Below are 26,147 nucleotides of genomic sequence, written 5' to 3'. Positions count from 1 at the left end.
GAGTGCATTTGGGAGAGGCAGCATGGCCTCTCAGGGGTCAAAAGAGCTCATGGACACTAGCATGCTGCCCCGTTCATTAGCATAGGAACAGAGACACCACTGAGAGCAGCATACCCTGGTGCCCGCTTTTGCTACACTTTACCATAAACTCCAAGCCACTGCACAATCATGTCACTGCTTTTCTGGGACTAATGGACACCAGCTGCAGCATGGCAAGACCCTCCCCCAGAGGATCATCACCACTCTGCACTGCTCTGGATCCCTAAAATTTGGAGTTTTGAAACCTAGCCATGAGCATGACAGAAAATACAGGAGTACTGTGTCATGCGGTGGGCAGATGGCTCAGTCACAGAGAGCATGAGGGCAGGGTCTGATGGAAGCTAGGAACACAAGAGAGGAGACTGCAGAGGACTGACCAGAGGGATAAAGCAGCCAAAACAGAAAAACAGAGTGCATACTGTGAAACACATCCTAAAGCACCAGGCCTGGAACAGTATAGGACCTCTTAATATAGCCATTATTCTCAGGAGCAGGAAACATAAGAGGCTTTCTAACACAGAAAAAACAGTGACCTACCCAAAATGACAAGACAGAGGAATTCACCCCAAAAGAAAGAACAGGAAGAAGTGATGACCAGGGAACTAATAATATGTCTGAACCAGAACTTAAAACAACAAGCCTAAGTATACTAGCTGGGCTTAAGAAAAGCATAGAAGACACTAGAGAATACCTTTCCATAGAGATAAAATAACTAAAAACTTGTCAGGCCAAAATAAAAAAATGCTATAACTGAGTGGTGCCTGGATGGCTCATTTGGTTAAGCATCTGCCTTTGGCTTAGGTCATGATCCCAGGGTCCTGGGATCAAGCCCCTCACAGGGCTCATCCCTTTCCCTCCGCCCACCACTTCCCTTGTTTGTGCATGTTCTCTCTGTGTATCAAACAAACAAACAAACAAGCAAATTATTTTTTAAAAATTTAAAAATTAAAAATGCTATCACCTAGATGCAAAACTGACTGGATGCAATGACAAGGATGGACAAAGCAGAGGAACTAATCAGCGATATGGAAGATATAATTATGGAAAATAATGAAGCTGAAGAGAAGAGGGAAAGAAAAAAAAGACTCATGATTCATGGATCATGAATGTAGACTTAAGGAATTCAGCGACTCCATAAAGCATAATAAAATTTGTATCACAGGAGTCCTAGAAGAAGAGAGGGAAAGATGGCAGAAAGTTTATTTGAGCAAATTATAGCTGAGAACTTCCCTAATCTAGGAAAGGAAACTGTCATCCAAATCCAGGAAGCACAGAGAATTCCCATCAAATTCAACAAAAGCTGGCCAATACCAAGACATATCATAGTACAATTTGCAAAATATAGAGATAAAGAAAGAATCCTGAAAGCAGCAAGAGAAAAGAAATACCTAACCTACAAGGGAAGATAAATCAAATTAGCAATAGCTCTCTCCACAGAAACCTGGCAGGCCACAAGAAAGTGGCATGATATATTCAATGTGCTGAATGGGAAAAATATGCAGTCAAGAACACTTCATCCTGCAAGGCCGACATTCTGAATAGAAGTAGAGATAAAGAGCTTCCTAGATAAACAAAAGGTAAAAGAGTTTCATCACCACTAACCCAGTCCTGCAAGAAATATTAAAGGAGACCCCTTAAGTGGGAAAGAAAGACCAAAAGCAACAAAGACCAGAAAGGAACAGAAAAAAATCTCCAGAAACAGCAACTTTATAGGTAATACAATGGCACTAAATTCTTATCTAAAGAATTACTCTAAATTCTTACTCTAAATTACTCTAAATGTAAATGGACTAAATGCTCCAATCAAAAGATAAAGGGTATCAGAATGGATTAAAAAAACAAGACCCATCTATATTTTGCTTACAAAAGACTCGTTTTAGACCTAAAGACATCTCCAGATTGAAAGTGAAGGCATGGAGAAACTTCTATCATTCTAATGGAAATCAAAAGAAAACCAGAGTAGCCATACTTACATCAGACAAACTATATTTTAAACCAAAGACTGTAACAAGAGAGGAAGAAGGCACTATATCATAATTAAGGGGTCTATCCAACAAGATCTCACAATTATAAATATACATGCCCCCAACTTGGGATAACCCAAATATATAAACCAATTAATAATAGACATAAAGAAACTCATTGATGGGGTGCCTATGTGACTCAGTCAGTTAAGTGTCTGCCTTCAGTGTAGGTCATGATCCCAGGGTCCTGGGAAAGGCCCACATCAGGCTCCCTGCTCAACAGGGAGTCTGATTCTCTCTCCCACCCCCACCCCCGTCCTTCCCCCCACTCATGCGCACTCTCTCTCAAATAAATAAATAAAATATTTTTTTTTTAAAAGAAACTCATTGATAATAACACAATAATAGAAGGGGACTTTAACACCCCACTTACGGCAATAGACAGATCATCTAAGCAGGAAATTAACAAGGAAACAATGGCTTTGAATGACACAATGGATCCGACGGACTTAACAGACATATTCAGAACTTTTTATCCTAAAGCAGCAGAATACACTTTTTTTTCCTAATGCATATAGAACATTCTCCAGAAAAGATCACATTCTAGGTCCCAAGTCAGCCCTCAACACGTACAAAAACAGTGAGATCATACTATGTGTATTTTCAGGCCACAACACTCTAAAACCTGAAGTCAACCACAGGAAAAAATTTGGAAAGACCACAAATACATAGAGATTAAAGAACATCTTACTAAAGAACAAATGGGTTAACCAGGAAATAAAGGAAGAAATTTAAAAATGCATGGAAACAAATGAAAATGAAAACACAACAGTCCAAAACCTCTGGGATGCAGCAAAGGTGGTCATAAAAGGAAAATATGTAGCAATACAAGCCTACCTCAAGAAGCAAGAAAAGTATCAAATACACAACCTAACCCTATACCGAAAGGAGATAGAAAAGGAACAGCAAATAAAACCTAACACCAGCAGAAGAAGGAAAATTTTAATAAAGGTTAGAGCAGAAATAAATAATATAGAAACAAACAACAAAAACAAAAACAGAACAGATCAACAAAAAGAGCTGGTTCTTTGAAAGAATTAATCAAATTGATAAACCCCTAATCAGACATATGAAAAAGAAAGAGAGGGTGCCTGGGTGGCTCAGCTGGTTAAGCACCTGTCTTTGGCTCAGGTCACCATCTCAGGGTCCTGGGATTGAGTCCCTCATCAAGCTCCCTGCTCAGCGGGGAGCCTGCTTCTCCTTCTGCCTGCTCTTTCTGTTGCTCCTCCTGCTTGTACTCTCTCTCTCTCTGATAAATAAATAAAAATCTTAAAAAAAAAAAACAGATTTTTATTTAAGAAAAGAGAGTGAGAGAGAAAGGGCCCAAATAAATAAAACCACCAGTGAAAGAAGAGAGATCACAACCAACACCACAGAATTATAAACAATTATAAGAAGATATTATGAAAAATTATATGGCAACAAAAGGGGCAATCAGGAAGAAATGGATAAATTCCTAGAAACATACAAACTACCAATACCAAAACTGAAACAGTAAGAAATAGCAAATTTGAATAGACCCATAACCATCAAAGCAATTGAATCTGTAATCAAAAATCTCCCAACAGATAAAAGTCCAGGGCCAGATGGCTTCCCAGGGGAATTCTATCAGACATTTAGAGAAGAGTTAATACCTATTCTTCTCAAACTGTTCCAAAAAATAGAAATGGAAGGAAAACTTCTGAACTCCTTCTAGGAGGCGAGCATCACCTTGATTCCAAAACCAAAGACCCCACTAAAAAGGAGAATTACAAGCCAATAAGCCTGATTAACATGGATGCAAAAATCCTCAACAAGATACTAGCAAATGGAATTGAACAGTACCTTAAAAGAATTATTCACCATGATCAAGGGGGATTTATTCCTGGGTTGCAGGGGTGGTTCAATACTTGCAAATCAATCAACATGACATACCACATTAATAAAAGAAAGGATAAGAACCATATGATCCTCTCAATAGATGCAGAAAAAGCATTTGACAAAATACAGCATCCATTCTTGACAGAAACCCTCAACAAAATAGGGATAGAGGGAGCACATCTTAACATCATAAAGGCCATATATAAAAGGCCCACAGCGAATACCATCCTGAATGGGGAAAACTGAGAGCTTTTCCTCTACAGTCAGGAACAAGACAGAGATGTCCACTCTCACCATCATTATTTAACATAGAATTACAAGTCTTAGTCTCCGCAATCAGACAACAAAAAGAAATTAAAGGGCATCCAAATTGGCAAAGAAGAAGTCAAACTTTCACTTACATATGACATGAAACTCTATGTAGAAAACCCAAAAGACTCCACCCAAAATTACTAGAACTGATACACAAATTTAACAGTCACAGGCTATAAAATCAATATACAGAAATCTGTTGCATTTCTATATACAATAACAAAGCAGCTGAAAGAGAAATCAAGGAATCGATCCCGTTTACAATTGCACTAAAAACCGTAAGATATCTAGGAATAAACCTAACCAAAGTGGTAAAAGATCGTACTCTGAAAACTATAAAACACTTATGAAAGTAGTTGAAGACACAAACAAATGGAAAAATATTCCACGCTCATGGATTGGAAGAACAAATATTGTTAAAATGTCTATGCTACCCAGAGCAACCTACCCATTCGATGCAATCCCTATCAAAATACCACCAGCATTTGTTACTGAGCAAACAATCCTAAAATTTGTATGGAACCACAAAAGACCCCGAATAGCCACAGCAATCTTGAAAAAGAAAAGCAAAGCTGGAAGCATCACAATTCTAGACTTCAAGCTATATTACAAAGCTGTGATCATCAAGATAGCATGGTACTAGCACAAAAACAGACACATAGATCAATGGAACAGAATAGAGAACCCAGAAATGGACCCTCAACTCTATGGTCAACTAATCTTCAACAAAGCAGAAAAGAATAACCAATAGAAAAAAGTCTCTTCAACAAATGGTGTTGAAAAACTGGACAGCAACATGGAGAAGAATTGAAACTGAACCACTTTCCTATTCCATACACAAAAATAAATTCAAAATGGACGAAAGACCTAAATGTGAGACAGAAAACCATCAAAATCCCAGAGGAGAACACAGGCAGCAACCTCTTTGACCTCAGCCATAGCAACTTCTTACTAGACACAACTCTGGAAGCAAGGGAAACAAGGGAAAAAAATGAACTATTGGGACTTCATCAGGATAAAAAAGCTTCTGCACAGAGAAGGAGACAATCAATGATACCAAATGACAATCTACATAATGGGAGAAGATATTTGCAAATGACATATTTGACAAAGGGTTAGTATCCAAAACATATAAAGAACTTATCAAACTCAACACTCAAAAAACAATCCAGTTAAGAAATGGGCAGAAGACATTAACACTTTTCCAAAGAGAACATGCAGAAGGCTAATGTAGACATATGAAAAGATGTTCAACATCACTCATCATCAGGAAAATACAAATCAAAGCCATGATAAGATACCACCTCACACCAGTCAGAGTGACCAAAATTAACAACATGGGAAACAACAGATGGTGGTGAGGATGTGGAGAATAGGGAACCGTCCTACACTGTTGGTGGGAAAATGCAAACTGGGGCAGGCACTCTGGGAAACAGTATGGAGGTTCCTCAGAAAGTTAAAAATAGTACTACCCTATTCTCTAACAATTATACTACTGGATATCTACCCAAAGGATACAAAAATACTGATTCAAAGGGGCACAGGCACCCTGAAGTTTATAGCAACATTATCAACAATAGCTCACTTATGGAAAGAGCCCAAACGTCCATCCACTAATGAATGGATAAAGAAGATGTGGTATATACATACAATGGAATATTACTCAGCCATCAAAAAAGGAACGAAGTCTTGCCATTTGCAATGATGTGGATGGAACTAGAGGGTACTATGCTCAGCAAAATAAGTCAGTCAGAGAAAGACAAATACCGTATGATTTCACTAATATGTGGAATTTAAGAAACAAAATAGATAGACATAGGGGAAGGAAAATAGAGAGAAAAGCAAACCATAAGAGATTCAATCTGTAGAGAACAAACTGAGGGTTGATGGAGGAAGATGGGGGGAGGATGAACTAAATGGATCAGGGGTATTAACCAAGGCACTTGTTACTGACGAGCACTGGGTGTTATATGTAAGTGATGAGTCACTAAAATCCACAACTGAAACCAATTTTACCATATGTGCTAACTAGAACTTAAATAAAAACTTGAAATTTAAAAAAAAAAAAAAAGCCAAAATATACACAGGTGTCATCATCCTCTTCTTCCCAGAAGAGTAACAAGTTCACGTGGGTGAAAGGGCTTACCCAAGGCTCCATACTGAATAAGCATCCAAGTTTTCTCTCCCAGGACTAAACTTTTGCGTTATATCAGGCTCTCTCCTTCTAGTAATAAATACAATCATACTGTGCCCCTGATTAATGCTGCCTGATGGTTTCCTCTTTCACATAGAATAAAATCATTACTATGTATTACAAGATTTTACATGATCTAGAGCCTGCCAACCATTTATTCACTTACTAGCTTCCAGTCACGTGAGCCTTCTTTCTGTTCTTTTAACATAACAAGGTCATTTTACTTTAGGGTCTTTACATAGCTTTTCCCTCTGCCTGGAATACCCTTTCCCTAGATTTTTACATGGCTGTCATTCAGGCCTAGGTCTCATCTCAAGTGTTGCCTCCTTAGAGAGGCCTTCCTTGCTGGTCAATCTAAAGTAGTACCTACATTCACTATCACACTGTTTCATTTTCTTCAAAACATATATCACCACATTTATTTACTTGTTTGTTGTATGTCTTTCCTCTGATTAAAATGTAAGCACCACAATAGCAAGAATTTTTTATTACTACTATATCCCCACTACCTATGAAAATATATGAAATTATTTAATTATCTAATATTATTTAATAATATTTACAGAATTAAGGGATATAAAGACAAGTCTTGTGCCACAAGAAATTAAAACCTTTGAACACAAGTGCTCTGCCCTTTTTACTTTACCCCCATGGAGTACTTACTTATATATGTTGGGGGTAGGGAGGTAAACTGAAGAGTCAGGGAAGGGTAAGAGAGATGAAATGATGTCTTAATTTCCAGAATAGCTTGAAACTTTTCATGCAGTTTTTAACCAAGTTGCTTTAAAGGATTATTTAAAATGGAAAAAATTAGTTTGTCCTCATTCCTCTGGACATGGCAAGAAAAACATCTTCCCTTTATTTCAAAGGTAGAGGGATATCTGATAAAGCACAGAAATGAGCAAAGACTTGCTCAAAAACCTCAGGTAGAGGGGCGCCTGGGTGGCTCAGTGGGTTAAGCCTCTGTCTTCGGCTCAGGTCATGATCCCAGAGTCTTGGGATCGAGCCCCGAATCAGGCTCTCTGCTCAGCGGGGAGCCTGCTTCCTCCTCTCTCTCTCTGCCTGCCTGTGATCTCTGTCAGATAAATAAATAAAAATCTTTAAAAAAAAAAAAAAAAAACCCTCAGGTAGAGTCTGAGGAGCTGGGATTAGATTGTGCCCGAATACAAATGCCAACCCTGCACTAATTTACTACTCTCTCAACCCACACAATTTTAAGTCACATGATCAGACCAGTTTACCACTTCTCACTGGTGAGGCTGGAGAGTGAAAATTTTATTATCCCATTCAGAATAAACCTCAAAACCAGACTGTAATTATCAATGCTCTGTGTACTCATGAACTGTGTGTGTGTGCGTGTGCGTGTGTGTGTGTGTATGTAGAAGCAGCACAAAAGCATAAACAAGGGTGTTGACTCAGAATCTTCATCCTCCAGAGAGGGTATAAACAAAAGGACTCGGGTTTGTTGTATTTACTTTAGAGTTTGTGATGTTTGGTCTTATTTTAGAGAGAAAAAATGCAAAACCTAAAAGCAAAATGAAGACAGAGCTCAAACAGATAAAATCAGATATATTTTTCTTTCTTTTTCTTTCTTTTTTTTAGATCAGTATTTATGCTTATATACCCACATACCTTTGCAAGTAATATTTTTAAATCATAACTTAAATATTATTAAGGCATAGAACATACTCCTTAAACTACCAAACTAACATGGCTTACAGGATATATCTAAGTTATTTCAATCCTTATGGAAATAAACTAATAATATGTCAAAGTTACTTGGTCATATCTTCAACTGGCTCATCTGATCTTAGGAACTATATCCTTAAAAAATGACTTCAAGAGAAATAATTCATATAAATATGCTTTAAATGAATAATAATTAGAAATAAGAAAAATGTTGTCTAAGGTAAGAAAAATAGATAAGCAATAATAGAATAATACAGAGCCATAAAAAATAAATACCTACAATAATTTTTAAATGTTTGGAAAAAACAGTAAGGAAACAATGTAATATGATGAAAGCAGAACATAAATATAAGGTGTCCAAAAAACCTGGAAACATAGGATAAATATATTTTTAAATATATATATATCTGTTATAAATGTATCTGTTATATTTCTAAATAATATCATTAATTTATTTTTCTTCAATCTCTGGACACCTTTTCATGTAAGATATTTAAAGCAATGGATGTAGTTATTAAAAAAAAAAAGTATAATACAGATCACCCATAATATCTAAAATCAATTGGGATCTATTGTTTTAAATTTAGAGGAATTTTGCCTAAAAACATATCTAGAGATTGAGTAACAACATATGGAGCATATTACTTGAAAATGTAACTAATATACTATTTAAAAATAAGTTTATCCTATGTTTCCAGACTTTCAGATACCTTATAGTTTACAGACAGCAATTAGTATCGTATGAAAACATGCAGATACATTAAAATATATCAAAGGAAAATTTGACAGGCTACAAATTACTAGAGTTTAATATTGATATGAATGTTCCCTATAATTTTGTGAATGTGCACAATACTAAAAATAAATTAAGACTTGCTGTGTAAACCAGAGAACTCTCTTTAAAAGACAGTGAGACTGTCCATTGACAAATGAATGGATAAACACAATGTGATATATCCATGTAATTGACTATTATTCAGCCATAGAAAGGAATGAAATTCTGATACGTGTTACAGCATGAATGGACCTTGAAAACATGGTCAGTGAGATAAGCCAGATACAAAAGGACGTAATAGGCAAATTCAGAGACACAAAAAGTAGAACAGTGGTTACCAGGGGTTGGGAGAAGGGGGAAATGGGGAGTTAAGTGTTTAATGGGTACAGAGTTTTGGTTTGGGATGAAGAAAATGTTCTGGAAAGGAACAGTGGTGACAGTTGAAAAACAATGTGACTATACTTAATGCCACTTAATTGTACACTTGCAAATTGTTAAAATGGTACGTTTTATGTTTTGCATATATTTTACCACAATTCTGTAAAATGTTAACCAAAAAAAAGATACTGAGAGATATCTTAACCTATCTACCACACCTACAATTTTTGTGTGAAGGTCACAGCTGCTGCTTGTTCTGTTTATGAGGGAAAGGTGACAAAAACATAGACATTATCAGCCTATAACAACTCCAGAGTTCAACAGTTCTCCTACCATCACCCTTTGTTTCCAGGCATTTCTTTGAATCTTCTAACATATTTCAGATATCCTCATAACAAAAATGCTTTCGACAAGTCATAATTTATTTTGTGATACATATTTGTTGAAATTTCACATGTTGGGAGACATAAGAGAAAAGCAAGTTATTTTGACTCTAGGCTTCATTTTGAGTGACAAGGAGAATTAAAGTGGAAAAGAAGAAAAACTAAAATTAAGTGATTCCTATATGTTAAAGGAAATTCCACACAGATTTTCTCATTTAATATCATAATAATTCTGGAAAAAACTTTCTCTACTTCATACCTGAGGAAACTGAGAGTCACAGAGGGTAAGAAAATTTCTCGAGTTCACGTAGCTAGTAAAGCTAGGTAGTAAAAACCAACTTGTGACTGTCTCAAAGACACCAAAAAAAGCCCTTTCTGTTACTTAAAATATGGGGGAAAGTGACCACCTTACCATAGTGTTTGTATTGTAGTATCCAAAGAAGGAAGCCCTGATTATGTTTAGATGTAAATCCTAAAAACAAAGAAAAGCCAATAGCAAAAGTTCAGGAGGAAGATAGGGACAATCCCAAAGTCATAAACTCTGATAGGGAAGAGGATTAAGGCTGAATGAGAGGTTGTTAAAACAAGAGCCTGGTGATATAATGATTATGATAAGGAAGAAAGATGTCACAGGGTGAGGAGCATTGGAATAGCTTTAAAGAAACCAAAGTATTTCCATGGGGAACTTTCTGATCAACAAGGGTGTATTTTAAGATGACTTACCAACAACTATAACAAAGGTTAAGAGAAGGGCAGAGCCGCAAGGGGCTGGTTCTTGTGAGCTAGCGGAGGGTGCAGCTAAAAATAACCCAAAACAAAACAACAAAAAAACCCTAAAAGCAAATGCTAACATCCTAAATGAACTGAGCCTAACAGAAAAACATGGCAACAAAAATCAAGAACTTGAATATACCTAAAGATCTAAAGATAAATTTCAAAAGAGCAAGAAAAACAACAGAGTCAATGCCATCATGTAAACAGAAAACTGAAGAAATAACGGAGTGATTCAATTTCCAATTTTATTATTTTCTCAAAAATAAAATAAATATTTAAGTCCCAAGATAGAAAAAAAGATAATAAGTGAGCATCTCACTCTTTAAATAGATTTAAATCCTATAAGGTACATTCCAGATTTCAACTTCAAATAATTTTTTAAACATGAATAAAAAAAGCACAGCAGACCATTAATGGGAAAAGTCATCTCAGTTTTCAGCATGTGCAAGATGTATCTGGAAGCCATCAAGTACAATATTTCTGTGAGTGACTTTAAAATGTTGACCTTTGCATATAGCAAACTAATTCTCTAGAAGTGTTCTCCACCAGTGGAATCCCAGTTTGAAAACTTTCCACCTTAATAGACCCGTATGCCCCTCTAGCAGCTGTTGGGTCCGAAGTATGACACTAGGAATATCAGGCATACCTTAAAATAAAATATAAATCTTGCCTTGAGAACAAAAGAATAATGTCGCTAGTACAGGAGGCTCAGCAGATCAGACAGAAGTCAAGCCAGTGCTATAGAATCTGACAAAAGCTAGGGGCAAGAAAAAGAATTAGACCTGAGAATAGAGCAAAATTCCCTAGGAAGGTCAGAAGCGAAACACATCTGACTGCTATTAAATCTCTCAGGGGCATTCTACCCTCTCCAGCATCACCTTGAACCAAGGGGCCTTATGAGAAAATAAACAGGTTTTGGAAATGCAGCCAAACTAACTGTTCAGCTTACTCGACAGCAGAGGAAAGACTCAGGGAAAGTAAAGAAAGACAGACAAAAATCCCTCTAATACCGCTCCATTCCTTTGGGGAAGCGCTGAGAATCAGAAATATCCCAAGCCCCGGATATTCTGAGCATTAGCCCCTGTCCTCCTCCCTTCTTATTAGCACACAGCCTCATTTGTAATAATAGCTGCTACACCACACTGCCTCTGGCATTGTCTGGCATTACGACTCACTACTCTGTTTATCAGCATGGTTCCTGCAATGTTTCAAGCTCTTGGCTCACTTCTGCTATTGACGTTGGTCAGCTCAAGTCTTCAGACGCGGATATATCAGAGTGAGAACAGAAGTTGCTGCAAAAGGTCCAGAAAGCAAGGCTATTATGATCAGATGCCACAAAACCAAGATCTCACATATCTAACGAATAGATCCCAATGCATCCTATCATCTAGTTTAGGGAAGGCATAAAAGAAAAGGAAGTAACAGGGACAGACTGATTTGGAATTAGATTCTATGCAGAATTTCAAAGGAATGGGGGCACCTGGGTGCCTTAGTCAAGTGTCTGCCTTCGGCTCAGGTCATGATTCCAGGCTTCTGGGATCGAGCCCTGCATTGGGCTCCCTGCTCAGCGGGAAGCCTGCTTCTCTCTCTCCCATTTCACCTACTTGTGTTCCCTCTTGCTGTGTCTCTGTCAAATAAATAAATAAATCTTTAGGGGAAAAAAAAGAATTTCAAAGGAATGACTATTCCTCTTTCGACAGAAAACAAGAAATCTAGATGCTTTAATCTTTTCTTAAAATAGAAAGTTGCACAATTTAGGGACTATATGTTCTCTTCATCCGCTTTAGAGTAGTTACTTCTCTGAATTTCCCCAAAGAATGCTAATATAATTGAGTTCTTTTTTTTTTTTTAATTGAAGTATAGTTGACACACAATGTTACATTCATTTCAGATGTAGAATGTAGTGTGGAAAACTCTGGGTACACAATGCTACAAAAGTAGTTAACATCTGTCACCATACAATGTTGTTATAATCGTTATAGTTTCTTTTTTTTTTCTTCCTTATCCTTCTCTTTTTTATTATTATTATTAACATATAATGTATTATTTGTTTCAGGGGGTACAGGCCTGTGATTCATCAGTCTTACACAATTCACAGAGCTCACCATAGCACATACCCACCCCAATGTCCATCGCCCAGCCACCCCAGCTCCCTGCCTGCCTCCCTTCCAGCAACCCTCAGTTTGTTTCCTGGGATTAAGAGTCTCTTATGATTTGTCTCCCTTTCTGGTTTCATCTTGTTATATTTTTTTCTGTCTCCCCCTATGATCCTATGCCTTGTTTCTCAAATTCCACGTATCAGTGAGACCATAGGATAATTGTCTTTCTCTGATTGACTTATTTTGCTTAGTATAATACCCTTTAGTTCCAACCACGTCATTGAAAATAACAAGTTATAGTTTAGTTCTTAATAAACTGTTCTCTATGACTTAATTCTACCCAAAAGAGAACACGTAAAACAATATCAACACACAAAAAAATCAACATGAAATTAGCACTAAAAACCTAACTAGGATTTATTTTCTTTGTATACATTATTTACACTGATAAGTTAGAATTTGATTTTTGTACCTTATCTCAGGATATCAATCCCTTGAGATGCTCTAGGATTAATAAAGAGCTCTCCTCCAAGAGACTGCTGGATGGAAAGGAATGATCTGAGAGGCGTATAGGAAGTGGACCCCACCAGATTAGCCCTGCAAGGAGAGTATAATCTCCCTCTCTCTCTCTCTCTCTCTCTCTCTCACACACACACACACACACACACACACAACTTTCCTTTCTTCTTTTCCAGCTCTCCGGAACTGCTTCCTCCTCATGCCCTACTCAACCCAAATGTTTCCTAGCCTAGAACTTACTGGATTCCAATAAATGAAGGGAAATCACTGAAAAAGGCACTGAAGCCCTTGCCACAGTCTCTTTGTTCCCATGATATCTCTCTCTTCTGCTCCCTCCCAAATTCCACCAGCTGTTGCACAGGAATCTGCTATCTCATTGTTGTTGGACCCGTATGTTTTTGGCTCTAATGCTTTCTTTTCATTAGACCTGTATTTCAGGCCTAATTCCTATCTGTAATAGTCACCATCCTTCCACCTCCAGCACACACATAGACACACATACAGGAGTATGCAAACATCTAGGATTCCATACCTGAGGGCTGCTGGGTCAAGCAGAGAAAGAGTAAGGAGTAGGAAGGAGGGAAGGAGCAGGGGTAGAGGGGGAGGAAGGAAGGGAAAGAGGAAAGAGAAGGATAGGAAAGGAGAAGAGTGTTCCTTTTGTTCCTCAAAAGAGAATACACAATACATTGGAACAGCATTCACCAACAAAACAACCATCTGCTAAATGTTTATGTTTACCATTTCCTGTCTGTCTGTGAACTCAAGGAGATGTGAATCTTTATCCAGGCAGAATTCCAGGCTAGAGTTCCAGTCTTTTTTCTCCATTGAGAAGTAATAACAGTAGTTACCATTCTTCATAAAGAGGTCTGGACAACTGCAACAACTGGCACAACTAGTACGACTGGAACCTGGAAAGGAAGAGGACCTGGTTCACATCTTTATGGACCACTAAGTCTTGGAAATGAAATGGGAGATAAATAGAGCATGGAGGTTGCCCAGTCTTCCCTGCCCTACCACTTTTCAGACTGAGGTTTAGAGAAAGGCACAATAATGCCTGGCCTCGAAATAAAATCTTCATGATGTCCAGCTCTCTCACTACTCCTGTGTGTTCCACCACTGAAGCATGTGACTAGGACTAAAGCAGGTCAGGAAATGGATACAGCCTGGCGGAGGACCGTGGACAGAGTACATCACTTGTGCTAGAGATCCTTATGCACATCTGCTGTATTCATACCCGATAAAATAACTAAGCATCTGCATTATATGTATCTGCCCATTGTCTATGTAGTTTTAGTGCACACACTGTGTAACTGCATAATATACATCGCTGAAATCAGGCCAAATCTTCCAAAATGTCCAACCTTAACTTGATACCACATGATAATGCAAAAGAAGAAAAGGACAGAAACTAGAAAAAGCAAACTTAACTAGAGTGTTTTATCATTTATCACAAATGTGATTGTTATCATTAGATATTAGATAAAAGACTTACATACACTTCAGCAAAAATAATTTATCGAAGAAAAATTTCTGACAAAGATATCAGATGCTGAAGTCAGAAGTGATGTAATTTCTTCACAGGGCTCTTTTAAATACAGAACATTCTCACTCCTTTAAAATGGCCAGATTAGGGGCACCTGGGTGGCTCAGTGGGTTAAGCCTCTGCCTTCGGCTCAGGTCATGATCTCAGGGTCCTAGGATTTAACCCCACGTCTGGCTCTTTGCTCAGCGGGGAGTCTGCTTCCCTCTCTCTGTCTACTCGTGATCTCTGTCTGTCAAATAAATAAATAAATAAATATTTAAAAAAAAAAAAAGGTTAAAATGGCCAGATTATATCTTTTAAAAGTGGGGAGGGGGTGCCTCCATGGCTCAGTCAGTTAAATGTCTGCCTTAAACATCTGTCTTCAGCTCAGGTCATGATCTTGGGGTCCTGGGAATAAGCTCCACGTTGAGGTCCCTGCTCAACAGGAAGTCTGCCTCTCCCTCTCCCTCTGTCCCTCTCCCTGCCTTGTGCTCACTCTCTCTCAAACAAATAACTAAAATCTTTTTTAAAAATGGGTGGATTATAGTTCTGTGAAAATGAAAGGAAACCTAATAAGCTTTCAAGGTCATTTCAGCCAAGATTCCATAATTCTATTGATTTTGTACTTTCATAAAACATATTTGTATAAACTCCTCACAGGCACAATTTCACAACAGGCACACAGGAGCCATTATAGCAAATGAGCACGTGTGGATATATGACTGCATAATAGGTTATATACCTAATCTAGATTTGGGGGTTAAAAAGCAAAGGCAGTCTTTTTTTTAAAATGTCAAAATTAGGCAGCTTTTCTGTGGCTTGACATGGGACCAATATAGGGTTCTGGAGATTAAGCTACAAAGTTGGCACTTTATAAATTTATGCTTTTTCCATACAACTGTGACATTACCCAGCCTGAATGAGAAATTCCCAACTTTCTTGAAGTCTCTTTCTGTCAAAGGATTTGGGTCTGAGGTAGAGGTCCTAGGGCTGAACCCTTAGGTTAGGATTAGAGTCCTAATGAATAAAGTCTGTAAAACAATCATCTGTCACTAACAATCATCTTCAGATAACATAAACTTAAGTCAGGACTCTGGATTGTGAAACAATAAACCGAGTGCTTTCTGGATCATCATAGTTAATGACCTAGAAGAATTAAATCTAGAAAATTTCACTTCAAACATTGTGAAAGCACTCTAGCTGAAAAAAAATCAGAATATATTTAATTAAAATTTGATATATCTATTATGTGAAAAGTTAAATACAATACATAAATAGTACAATTTTAACTTTATTATCATAATAAATATGGTATTAGGAAAGTGTTTATGACATAATATAATTAAAAAGCAATATATGAATTATAAGCATCCAATGATTAGAACTATACCAGTCTTACCTTAAAAAAAAAAAAAGGTGGGGAAGATTTTAGAGGACTTGATAGTCTTTGTTAAAAGAACAAATACTTCTACAATGCATGTAGTCAAAGACTAGGAGGTGACAGTCAGGAAATGTTGTGTACAAGTGATGATTTATTTCGTTGGCATTTTCATTTTTCAAATTTTCTGTTATATTATATTGCTTTTATAACACAATATAGGTAAATTAGGGATACTTGGCTGGTTCTGTCAGAAGAGCATGCAACTCTTGATCTCAGATCATGAGTTCGAGCCCCACACTGAGTGTAGAATTTACTTAAATAAGTAAACTTTTTTTTTTAAAGAGGCAAAACAAAAGATTTTGACTTAAGTTAATACTTACCCTGGCAGTGAATCCATTGGACAAGCAGGAGACATACAAAAATGATGTTCAGAAGTCCCAAACCTATTGCCACCTGGTATGAGAGAGGGAACCTGGAAGAAGAAACTGCAAGAAGAGAATCCAAACAAAATCCTGAGTTAGAATAAAAGTTGAAGGACAAGAAAAGGCAAAGGATATCTGGAGTCTTGAACAAATTTGGCCTAGTGAGAACTGAGACCTAGGCCCTAAAATTTTCCTTGCTAGATATTAGGGATTTGCTCTAAAGTCTAGAGTGACAACCCACATCTTTATCAGGAAACATCCTATATTTATCGAGTTAAGAATACTTTTTTCTTGGGACACCTGGATGGCTCAGTTGGTTAAGCATCTACCTTCTGGTTGGTTGTGATCCCAGAGTACTGGGATCGGTCCTGCATCAGGCTCCTTGCTCAGTGATGGGCCTGCTTCTCCCTCTGCCTGCCGCTCCCCCTGCTTGTGAGCTCTCGCTCTGACAAATAAATAAATAAAATCTTAAAAAAAAAAAGAAAGAAAATACATTTTCACTATAGTAAAATATTTAATGAAATAAATTATTTTAGATGTTACGCAAAATGAAAAGAGGTGCCAAAACTTAATTGCATTTGTGTAACCACAATTTGTGAAATTTTAAATTTTTTTTTAAATTTACTTTAGAAATATACATATTAAAAGGCTTTTAGTAGAGTACATACAGTACATTGCATAGACAAGCAAAAATAGATCAAAATAGTAACAGTAATAATCACCACATTGTTGTAAAATTATTAGTGATTTTTATTTTCTTTTATCTGCTTTCATATGTTCCCTATTTTCCATAACAAACATGTAATAATTTTCTAAAGAGATTTTTAATGTAATTTTAAAGCTCCTAGTCTATTTTCCTTTTCCCAAATATAGTACCCTGGAAAACTGGGGTAGAAATGAGCATACTGGCAGCAAACAAGAATGGGCAATGTGGACTGTATATAAATAAAAAACTACTTGCCTAGAAATCAAAATAATTATATTCAAGTTCCAACTTACCAACACCTCTGTGACCCTGCCCTTAAACTTTAGAATGTCGATTCCTTTAACTTAACGTTCTTATTCCTTAGAAATTGGTACAGATTTAAACCAAAAGAAATCTACATATAAATGAAAATATCCAATGCCATATAAATTAGAGTAATGGAAATAAATAAATGTCCAGGGGCGCCTGGGTGGCTCAGTGGGTTAAAGCCTCTGCCTTCGGCTCAGGTCATGATCCCAGGGTCCTGGGATCAAGCCCCGCATCGGGCTCTCTGCTCAGCAGGGAGCTTGCTTCTCCCTCTCTCTCTCTGCCTGCCTCTCTGCCTACTTGTAATCTGTGTCTGTCAAATAAATAAATAAAATCTTTAAAAAATAATAATAATAAATAAATAAATGTCCAAATGTACCAGAATGACGTAGCGAATTATAGTATTGCTTTCAAAGAACAACACTAAAAATTATAATAATAAGATTATGTAGCAGAAGAGAGAAAGCTGATGAAGTCGCCCTAAAGAACATACTTTATGGGAGTGTATTGCCTAAGATAAAAAAACAAATATTAATTTTGGCTCTTATACTATAATGTGTCTATCCCAGAAAGCGTTTTTTTCAGGGCTCCATGTAAAAATATCTTTTTCATCCTCAAATCCCCAAAGAGTCACTGGGAATACTTATTTGTAATATTCTTAATGCCTTCTTCCTACTCCCGTCACACTCCCGTACAGTACTGTGGGAGGGAAACCTAGAGAACGTGAATCAGTTTCTTTTCTGACAAACTTACTATCATCCATTAGCAAAGTTACTGGTGTCTTTCTCCCGATTTCAAAATCAGAAAAACAGAGATATTTAGAATTTAAGCAGCCTTAGCTTGGGTTTCATAGATGAGACCTTAGAAGTGAACAGTTAGAAAAGACTTTACCTAAGAACTAAGAGCAGATCCATGACTGTATACCAGATTTTCATACCCCCAGTCTGGACTTCAAACTGAACCAGATGTATTCCTTCAAGTTACCATCATTTTTCTGCATCCTCTACTCCAAACTTATTCTACCTTCCATTCATCTCTTAGTCTATGGGCACTGTGCATTGTTTTGCACACTAACCTGATTAACTCACCTTTTTGCTGTGGTCTGCAATCATTCTGGGTTTGAGGTTCAGTCGACAATGGAAATGTAGAATAAATAACATTGTCCATTATCTCCATCTAATATCATTCGCATTCAGTTGAGAGAGTAAAATTACAGAAGTGTGAAGAGACATATGTCAGTGAGGGAACAACCCGATGTCTCAACCGCGAGCAGGAAATTTGAAGGTTTTCAAGTTGGGTTTTTTTTTGTTTTGTTTTTGTTTTTTTTTTCAAATGGCCCAGTATGATAAAGACAGAAGCAGTTTTTCAGGAAATGGCTCAAAATCTGCAGCTGATTAAGAAATTAATATTCTAGGGGAGCCTAGATGGCTCAGTTGGTTAAGCGACTGCCTTCGGTTTAGGTCATGATCCTGGAATCCTGGGATCCAGTCCCACATCAGGCTCCCTGCTTGGAAGGGAGTCTGCTTCTCCCTCTGAACCTTCCCCTTCTCATGCTCTCTCTCTCATTCTCTCTCTCTCTCAAATAAATGAATAAAATCTTTAATAAATAAATAAATAAATAGAAATTAATATTCTAAACTATGATTTTTTTTCTGCCTCAGCACTCTCTAGATATTCATTAAGTGCATATTGATTCCCACCTCACCCAGTCTATTTAACAAGGAAAAGTTTCTCTGAAGTCCAGCAATTTCAATTATAGAAACTGGAATAAAAATGACAGTGTTCTTAGCTATGAATTTATCTCAGATTTTATATGTGCTTTGTTTCCTTTTGAGAAAATAGATGCATGCCAAATGGGACCGTTTTCATCGTTTCTTAGAGCTTTTGGTTAGTGATATATGACAAGAGAAATTGACTATTGGTTGCATGTGCCTGGCATCATGGGAAAAATGAACTATTTCCCTGATATAGGTTTTGTGAATGTGGTGTACCCCTACATTCCCCCAAATATCTTCCCGATTGTGTTCTAATCTTTACACTTCATTGGGTCAGAAATTCCATTAAATTTTCTCTCCTTGTTCCTTTATTTTTTTTTAAATATTTTATTTATTTATTTGACAGACAAAGATCACAAGTCAGCAGAGAGAGAGGAAGGGAAGCAGGCTCCCAGCCAAGCAGAGAGCCTGATGCGGGGCTCGGTCCCAGAACCTGGGGACCATGACCTGAGCTGAAGGCAGAGGCTTTAAACCACTGAGCCACCCAGGAGCCCCTGTTCCTTTACTTTTATATGCAAAGACAGCTATAAGGAGAACAAATTAAATAAATACATACTAAAGGGTGAATAATGTATTTCTAATAGGTGAAACGTTAATAAGTAGTTAAAGTAAGGAAAACAGAAACGGAATTAAAATCTACATAAGTTCAAGACAGGAAAGAGATGAAAAGCAGGGAGAGCATACTAATAAAAACTAGTAGAGCTCCGGGGCAACTGGCTGCTCAGTTGGTAAAGCATGCGACTCATGATCTCAGGGTCATGAGTTTGAGCCCCTTTGAGGGGCTTTGAGCCCCCCAGAGATAACTTTAAAAATAATAATAAAAGTTTAAAAATTAAAAAAAAAAAAAAACTAGTATAGTACTGCTTCCCACCATGACAGAGTAAGACTGGATTTGCTCTTCAACCAAAAAACTATATATGGGGATGGCCGGGTGGCTTAGTTGAAGCTTCTGCCTTTAGATCAGGTCATGATCCCGGAGTCCTGGGATCAAGTCCTGCATCGGGCTCCTTGCTCTGTAGGGAGCAAGTTTCTCCCTCTGCCTGCTAGTTTCTCCCTCTGCCTGCTAGTCCCCCTGCTTGTGCTCTCTCTCTGTAATGACTAAATACATTCTTTAAAAAAAAAAAAAAAGAACTATATATGACAAAATACATAAGCAACTGTTTTCAGGCACAGACGTACAGGCAGCACAGCAATCCCTGAGAGAATGAAACATGCAAAGATGAGCACCAGCATCACCCTGGCATTACACTACCCAGGGTCACTTTCTGGCCCAAAGCAGGAAACTGAATTCTTTTTTTTTTTTAATTATTTTTTTATTTTTTTATAAACATCTAACATACTATTAGCCCCAGGGGTACAGGTATGTGAATCACCAGGTTTACACACTTCACAGCACTCACCATAGCACATACCCTCCCCAATGTTCATAACCCTACCACCCTCTCCCTACACCCCTACCCCCAGCAACCCTCAGTTTGTTTTGTGAGATTAAGAGTCTCTTACGGTTTGTCTCCCTCCTGATCCCATCTTGGCAGGAAACTGAATTCTAAGAGCAGCAGTCTCACCAAGCTCAGGAGGCAGGTGCAAGTTTTGAGCTGTTTATGTGCCTGGGGTTTGCAGGGCAGGGTAACTGACAAGAGACTGCAGAGAGAGGTATCCAAAAAACAGCATGGGAATTCACCACGCTCCTTGGCTAAGAGCTAGGCTGCACAGGCAGAGGACAAGCCCCTAGCAGCCCCCATCCCCACTGAGATGGCCTCCAGCAGGGCCGACAGCTGATTAGAGACCCAACGTGAGGCAGTGTTGACCAGTGTGAACAGAGAAAAAAAAATAAATAAAGCCTGACAGAACCAAAAAGATCTACCAGTAATTTAGCTGTCCCAACGAACAAATTTTGATGCCCTTAAAAAGAAGACAACAGAGACAAAATGTGGTCTAACATAAAATGGGATATTATTCAATCTTAAAAAGGAAGAAAATTGGGTCACACTCTACAACATGGAGGAACCTGGAAGACGTTATGATAAATGAAATAAGCCCATCCCCACACACACACAAATACTCTATGATTCCACATATATGAGGTATCTAAAGTAGTCAATTCATAGAAACAAAATAGAACAGAGATTGCTGGAGCTGGGGAGCAGGAAGAACAGGGAGTTATTTAATGGTTATAGTTTCAGTGCTGCAAGATGAGAAACTTCTGGAGCTCTGTTGTACAACAAGGTGAATGAACATGTATCAGTCTGCTTAGAGAGCCATAACAAAATCTCCTAGGCTGGGGTAGCTTAAGCAACAGAAATTTATTTGCTCACAGTTTTGGACACTGGAAGTCCAAGATGAAGCTGCCTGCAGGGTTGGTATCTGCTGAGAACTCCCCCATTGGGTTACAGTGGCCTTCTCACTGTGGTCTCCCATGGCCCTTCCTCGGTGCACGTGTACAGGAAGAGAGCGAGCAAGCTCTCTGGGGACTCATCTTATAAGGACACTAATTCTATCAGATCAGGACCCCTGCATCAAGACCTCATATAACTTCAGTTACTTCCTTATGTTAGGACTTAGTTGGACAGTTAGATAGTCAGGGCCAGAGTCCCCAGAAAGAAAATATGGAGTCAGGACAGCTGAGATAAAACAGCACTGACATCCTGTTTTGCAGTTTAGACAGGACTGCGCTAGCATTCTGCTTTGCAGCCTTTGCAGAAATGACTTCTGCAAAATGTCCTAAAATAAGACAACCACAAAAGCATTTGTCAATATCACGGGCAAGGGGCAGTGAAGCCATAAGCCCCCAGACATCAGCAAAAAAAGAGTATCTGCACAGAGACATTAACCTAGTAGGTAGACAGATCCGTAACCAAAGCCCTAATTGGCATGACTCAGCACAACCTGATTGCTTAAGATAGTTCAGCAAAAGAGTTCATAAAAAGCTCTAAACTTTAAAAAAAAAAAAAAAAGCCCTAAACTTGGAAACTCTGGAGGCAACCCACTCAATGCCCCCCTCCCCACAGGAGCTTTAAACTCTTGCTCAATAAACTTTGCTGCCCACCACTCTCCGTCTGATCTACCTCTTCATTCTTCAAAATGGCATGACCAAGAACCTGGGCACTGAGGGGACAAAAATCCTGTAACATTTAGAGGTCCCATCACAAAAGAACGAACGAAGCCACACTGGAGGTTAAGGTTTCAACAAATGACTTTGAGGATGGAAGGGTCACAAACATTAAGGCCATAATTATAATTAACACTGCTGAACTGTACACTTAAAAACAGTTAAGATGACTGAAGAAGAAGAAGAAGAAGAAAGAAGAGTAGGAGGAGGCAGTGGCAACAGCATAAGAACCAGAACTTCTTGAGGAAATGACTAAATCTAGGGTCAGGGCACAAAAAAACCCAAGATGAGTCTGGGGCACCTTTTAGTCTTTTAGTGCTAGAAAATGAGGAAGTACTCAAAAACTTAAAAAAAAAAGATGAGGGCATGTCAGAAGGACACAGGAACCAAGCTGACAAAACTCCCAACAGCTAAAAATGAAACAATTAAAGCAAGAAAATAAATAATAGTATTGGAGTATAACTCAGGAATAAAAAAGAACTATGACTTCATACTAACTGGTTTTTATCTGCATGCACTTTTAATTAAAGTTGTATATATTTATTACTCAGCCATCAAAAAAAATGAAATCTTGCCATTTGCAATGACGTGGGTGGAACTGGTGGGTATTATGCTAAGCGAAATGAGTCTGAGAAAGACAAATACTGTATGATTTCACTCATATGTGGAATTTGAGAAAACAAACGGATGAAGGGGAAGGGAAGGACAAATAAAATAAGAGGAAAACAGAGATGGAGGCAAACCATAAGAGACTCTTAATTATGGGGAACAAACTAAGGGTTGCTGGAAGGAGGTTCGTAGGGGGTAAGGGATAATTGGGTGATGGGCATGAAGGAGAGCACTTGAAGCAATGACCATTGGGTGTTATACACAACTGATGAATCACTGAATTCTACCTCTGAAACTAATAATACAGTATATGTTAATTAATTTGGGAAAAATGTATCTATTTAAAGCATTTAATGTGGAACTTTTGATGTAAGTACACATTGTGAAACGATTACCACAAACTAATTTACATATTCAACACTTCCAACAGTTACCGTCTCTGTGTGGGGGTGTGGGGGTATGATGAGAACACCTGAAATCTACGCTCTTTTTTTTTTTAAGATTTTATTTATTATTTATTTATTTGACAGAGAGAGAGAGCACAAGCAGGAGGAGTGGTAGGCAGAGGGAGAGGGAGAGAGAAAAACAGGCTCTCACTGAGCAGGGAGCCTGACCTGGGACTCAATCCCAGGGCCGTGGGATCATGACCTGACCCAAAGGCAGACACTTAACACATTTAACCAACTGAGCCATCCAGGTGCCCTTAAATCTACTCTCTTAACAAATTTCAAGTTTTTGTTTTTTTAAGTAGGTTGCCACACCTAACATGGGGCTTGAACTCACAACCCCAAGATCAAAAGTCACACGCTGTGGCTGAGCCAGCCAGAGGCCCCTCAAGTATATATTATTTTTTAATAGCTCTACTGAGGTACAATTAACATATATGCATGCATCAGTGAAACTATTACCACAATCTAGAAAATAAATATATCTGTCACCCCTGAAAATTTACTTGTGTACTCTACTACTGCCCTTCTGCCTCTCCCATTCCCCTTTCTCTAGGCCTCCACTGATCTGCCTTCTGTCACCATAGATTAGTTTGTATCTATCCCAAGTCTTTCATAGAAGGAAACTCATCCATGTTGAAGTGTGTATCAGTAATTCATTCTTTCTTATCCCGAATATATTCCAACCTATGCATAGACCAGACCAGTTTGTTTATCCACTCTCTTGTTAATACATTACCATCAAGTACAGTCACCATGCTGTATGTACATTAGGTCTCCAGAGCTTATTCACCTTGTCACTGAAAGCTTGTACTCTTTGATCAGTATCTCCCCTCTCCCCCATTCACTAGCCTCTGTTAATGACCTTTCTACTCTGTTACTATGAGTTCAACATTTTTTTCCTTTTCTTCGTTTTTTTAGATCCCATAGTGAGATCATGCAAAATTTGTCTTTCTGGTCTGGCTTATTTGACATAGATAATATCCTCTAGTTTCATCTATGTTGTTGCAGATAGCAGGATTTCTTTCTTCTTTTAAGGCTGAATAATTTTCTGTTCTATATATATTCTCATATATACAGTGTATAAAAATATTTTTTTTCCTTACCTATCCACAGACATTAAGTTTGTTTCTGTATTAGGATTACTATGAATAATGCTGCAATGAACATGGCAGTGTGGATATCTCTACAAAATAGTGATTTTATTTCCTTTGGATATATAACCGTAAGTGAGGTTGTTGGGAGTTCCATTGTTGATATAGTTGTAGTTCCATTTTTGATGTTTTCAGGGGCCCCCAAACTGTTCTGTAGTGGCTATACTAATTGACATCCCTTTCATTTTGTTGTTTCCTTTACTGTGCAAAAACTACTTAATCTCACATAGTCCCCCTTGTTTATTTTTGCTTTTTTGTTTGTTTTCTTGTTTGGGGAGGGGGGGGTTGGCTTTTTTTTTTTTTTTTTTTTTTAAGGCTTGAACTCATGACCCTGAAATCAGGACCAAAGATCAGGATTTCAAATCAAGAGTCAGACACTTAATCAACTAAACCTCCCAGGTGCCCCTATTGTTGCAGGGTCTCAGGATTCTTGTCTCGCAGAGTGAAAGAATGAATCTCGAGGACAAAAGGAGGAAGTGAAGTGAAAGTTTATTAAGTGAAGAACAAAAAGGAAAGAAAAGAACCCACTGAAGGGAGAGGGGTTCCAAATGGGCTGCCACTGAATGCTTTTATGGCCAGTTTTTTATGGGAAACTGACCAGGGAACTTGGTAAATTTATTGTCAATATCATGATGGATTTGAGTATCATGTCAATATTTAGAACAAACATGGAAGACTTGTAACTATCATGAGAACAAACAGGGTGTTCTTGTAAGTATCATATCTATTTATCCACATCTGGGATTTCTGTGACCCTGATTACATCTACATTCCCCCCCACACACACATACCATGACGCTAGTCACTTCTAGCCTCGCCTGTCCCTTACTATTTTTGCATTTGTTACCTGTGCTTTTAGTGTACATTCCAAAAAATCACTATCAAGACTGAGTCAAGGAGTTTTCCCCCTGTTTTCTACCAAGAGTTTTACAGTTTCAGTCTTAGTTTTAAGTCTGTAATTTATTTCCATTGTTTTTATATATGGTGTAAAAAAGGGGGTGGGGGTTCCAATGTCATTCTTTTGCATGTGGATATACAGTTTTCCCAACATCATTTATTTAAGAGACTATACTTTCCCAATTAATTGTATATTCTTTATGCCTTTGTCAGAAATTAGTTGACTATATACATGTGGGTGATAGAACTTTCTTCCTACCCTTTTTGTGTGGTTATTCTCGAGTTTTTCTGTCCCACTGTGTTGTTGATGCTTAAGTAGATTCCTGAGATCTTTCAGAGCTATTCTTATTAGTAAATAGCTGTCTATTCTTCTTTGTGGAGGGATAAAGGCTGGAGTCTCCTAATCTGCCATCATGGTGATGTCATTCCTCTGAATCCATATAATTTAAAGACATTATTGAACAAATAAATAAATAAATAAATAAATAAATAAGAGAGAAGTTATATATCTTTCATAAAGATTCCAAATAATATATGCAGGCACTCCCCCATCATGATACTCAATTTAATTCTCCTCCCTATGAGTATTGGCAAGACTTAGTGACTCACTTCCAAAGAATGACATATGGTTAGTAGAAAACAGTAACTTTACAGTAGAGAAACCTAGCAAACACAACCTTTAACATAAAAACAGGGTGATTCTTATAAATCACCAGGAATAAGTCTTATTGATATCATGTACCACCAATATGATGCAATAAGAAAGATACCTAA

General features: G+C 37.8%; 1 protein-coding gene across 1 annotated transcript in view; it reads right to left on the bottom strand.

The window, feature by feature from the left end:
* The window catches only part of KLRG1 (killer cell lectin like receptor G1), a 71,239-nt gene that overhangs the window by 30,847 nt on the left and 14,245 nt on the right, over positions 1-26,147 (bottom strand). The window contains exons 2-3 of the mRNA XM_032854937.1: positions 16,330-16,434; positions 13,785-13,954 (exon numbers count right to left, since the gene is read on the bottom strand). Coding sequence (XP_032710828.1) covers positions 13,785-13,904 — 120 coding nt within the window. The 5' untranslated portion in view covers positions 13,905-13,954; positions 16,330-16,434. The remainder of the gene's footprint in view (positions 1-13,784; positions 13,955-16,329; positions 16,435-26,147) is intronic.

The sequence above is a fragment of the Lontra canadensis genome, unplaced genomic scaffold, assembly GCF_010015895.1.
Source record: "Lontra canadensis isolate GAN:19392208 unplaced genomic scaffold, GSC_riverotter_1.0 scaffold9, whole genome shotgun sequence".
NCBI classification, from domain to species: Eukaryota; Metazoa; Chordata; class Mammalia; order Carnivora; family Mustelidae; genus Lontra; species Lontra canadensis.
The sequence above is the reverse complement of the archived record's forward strand: the minus strand, read 5'-3'. Positions and strand labels throughout refer to the sequence as shown.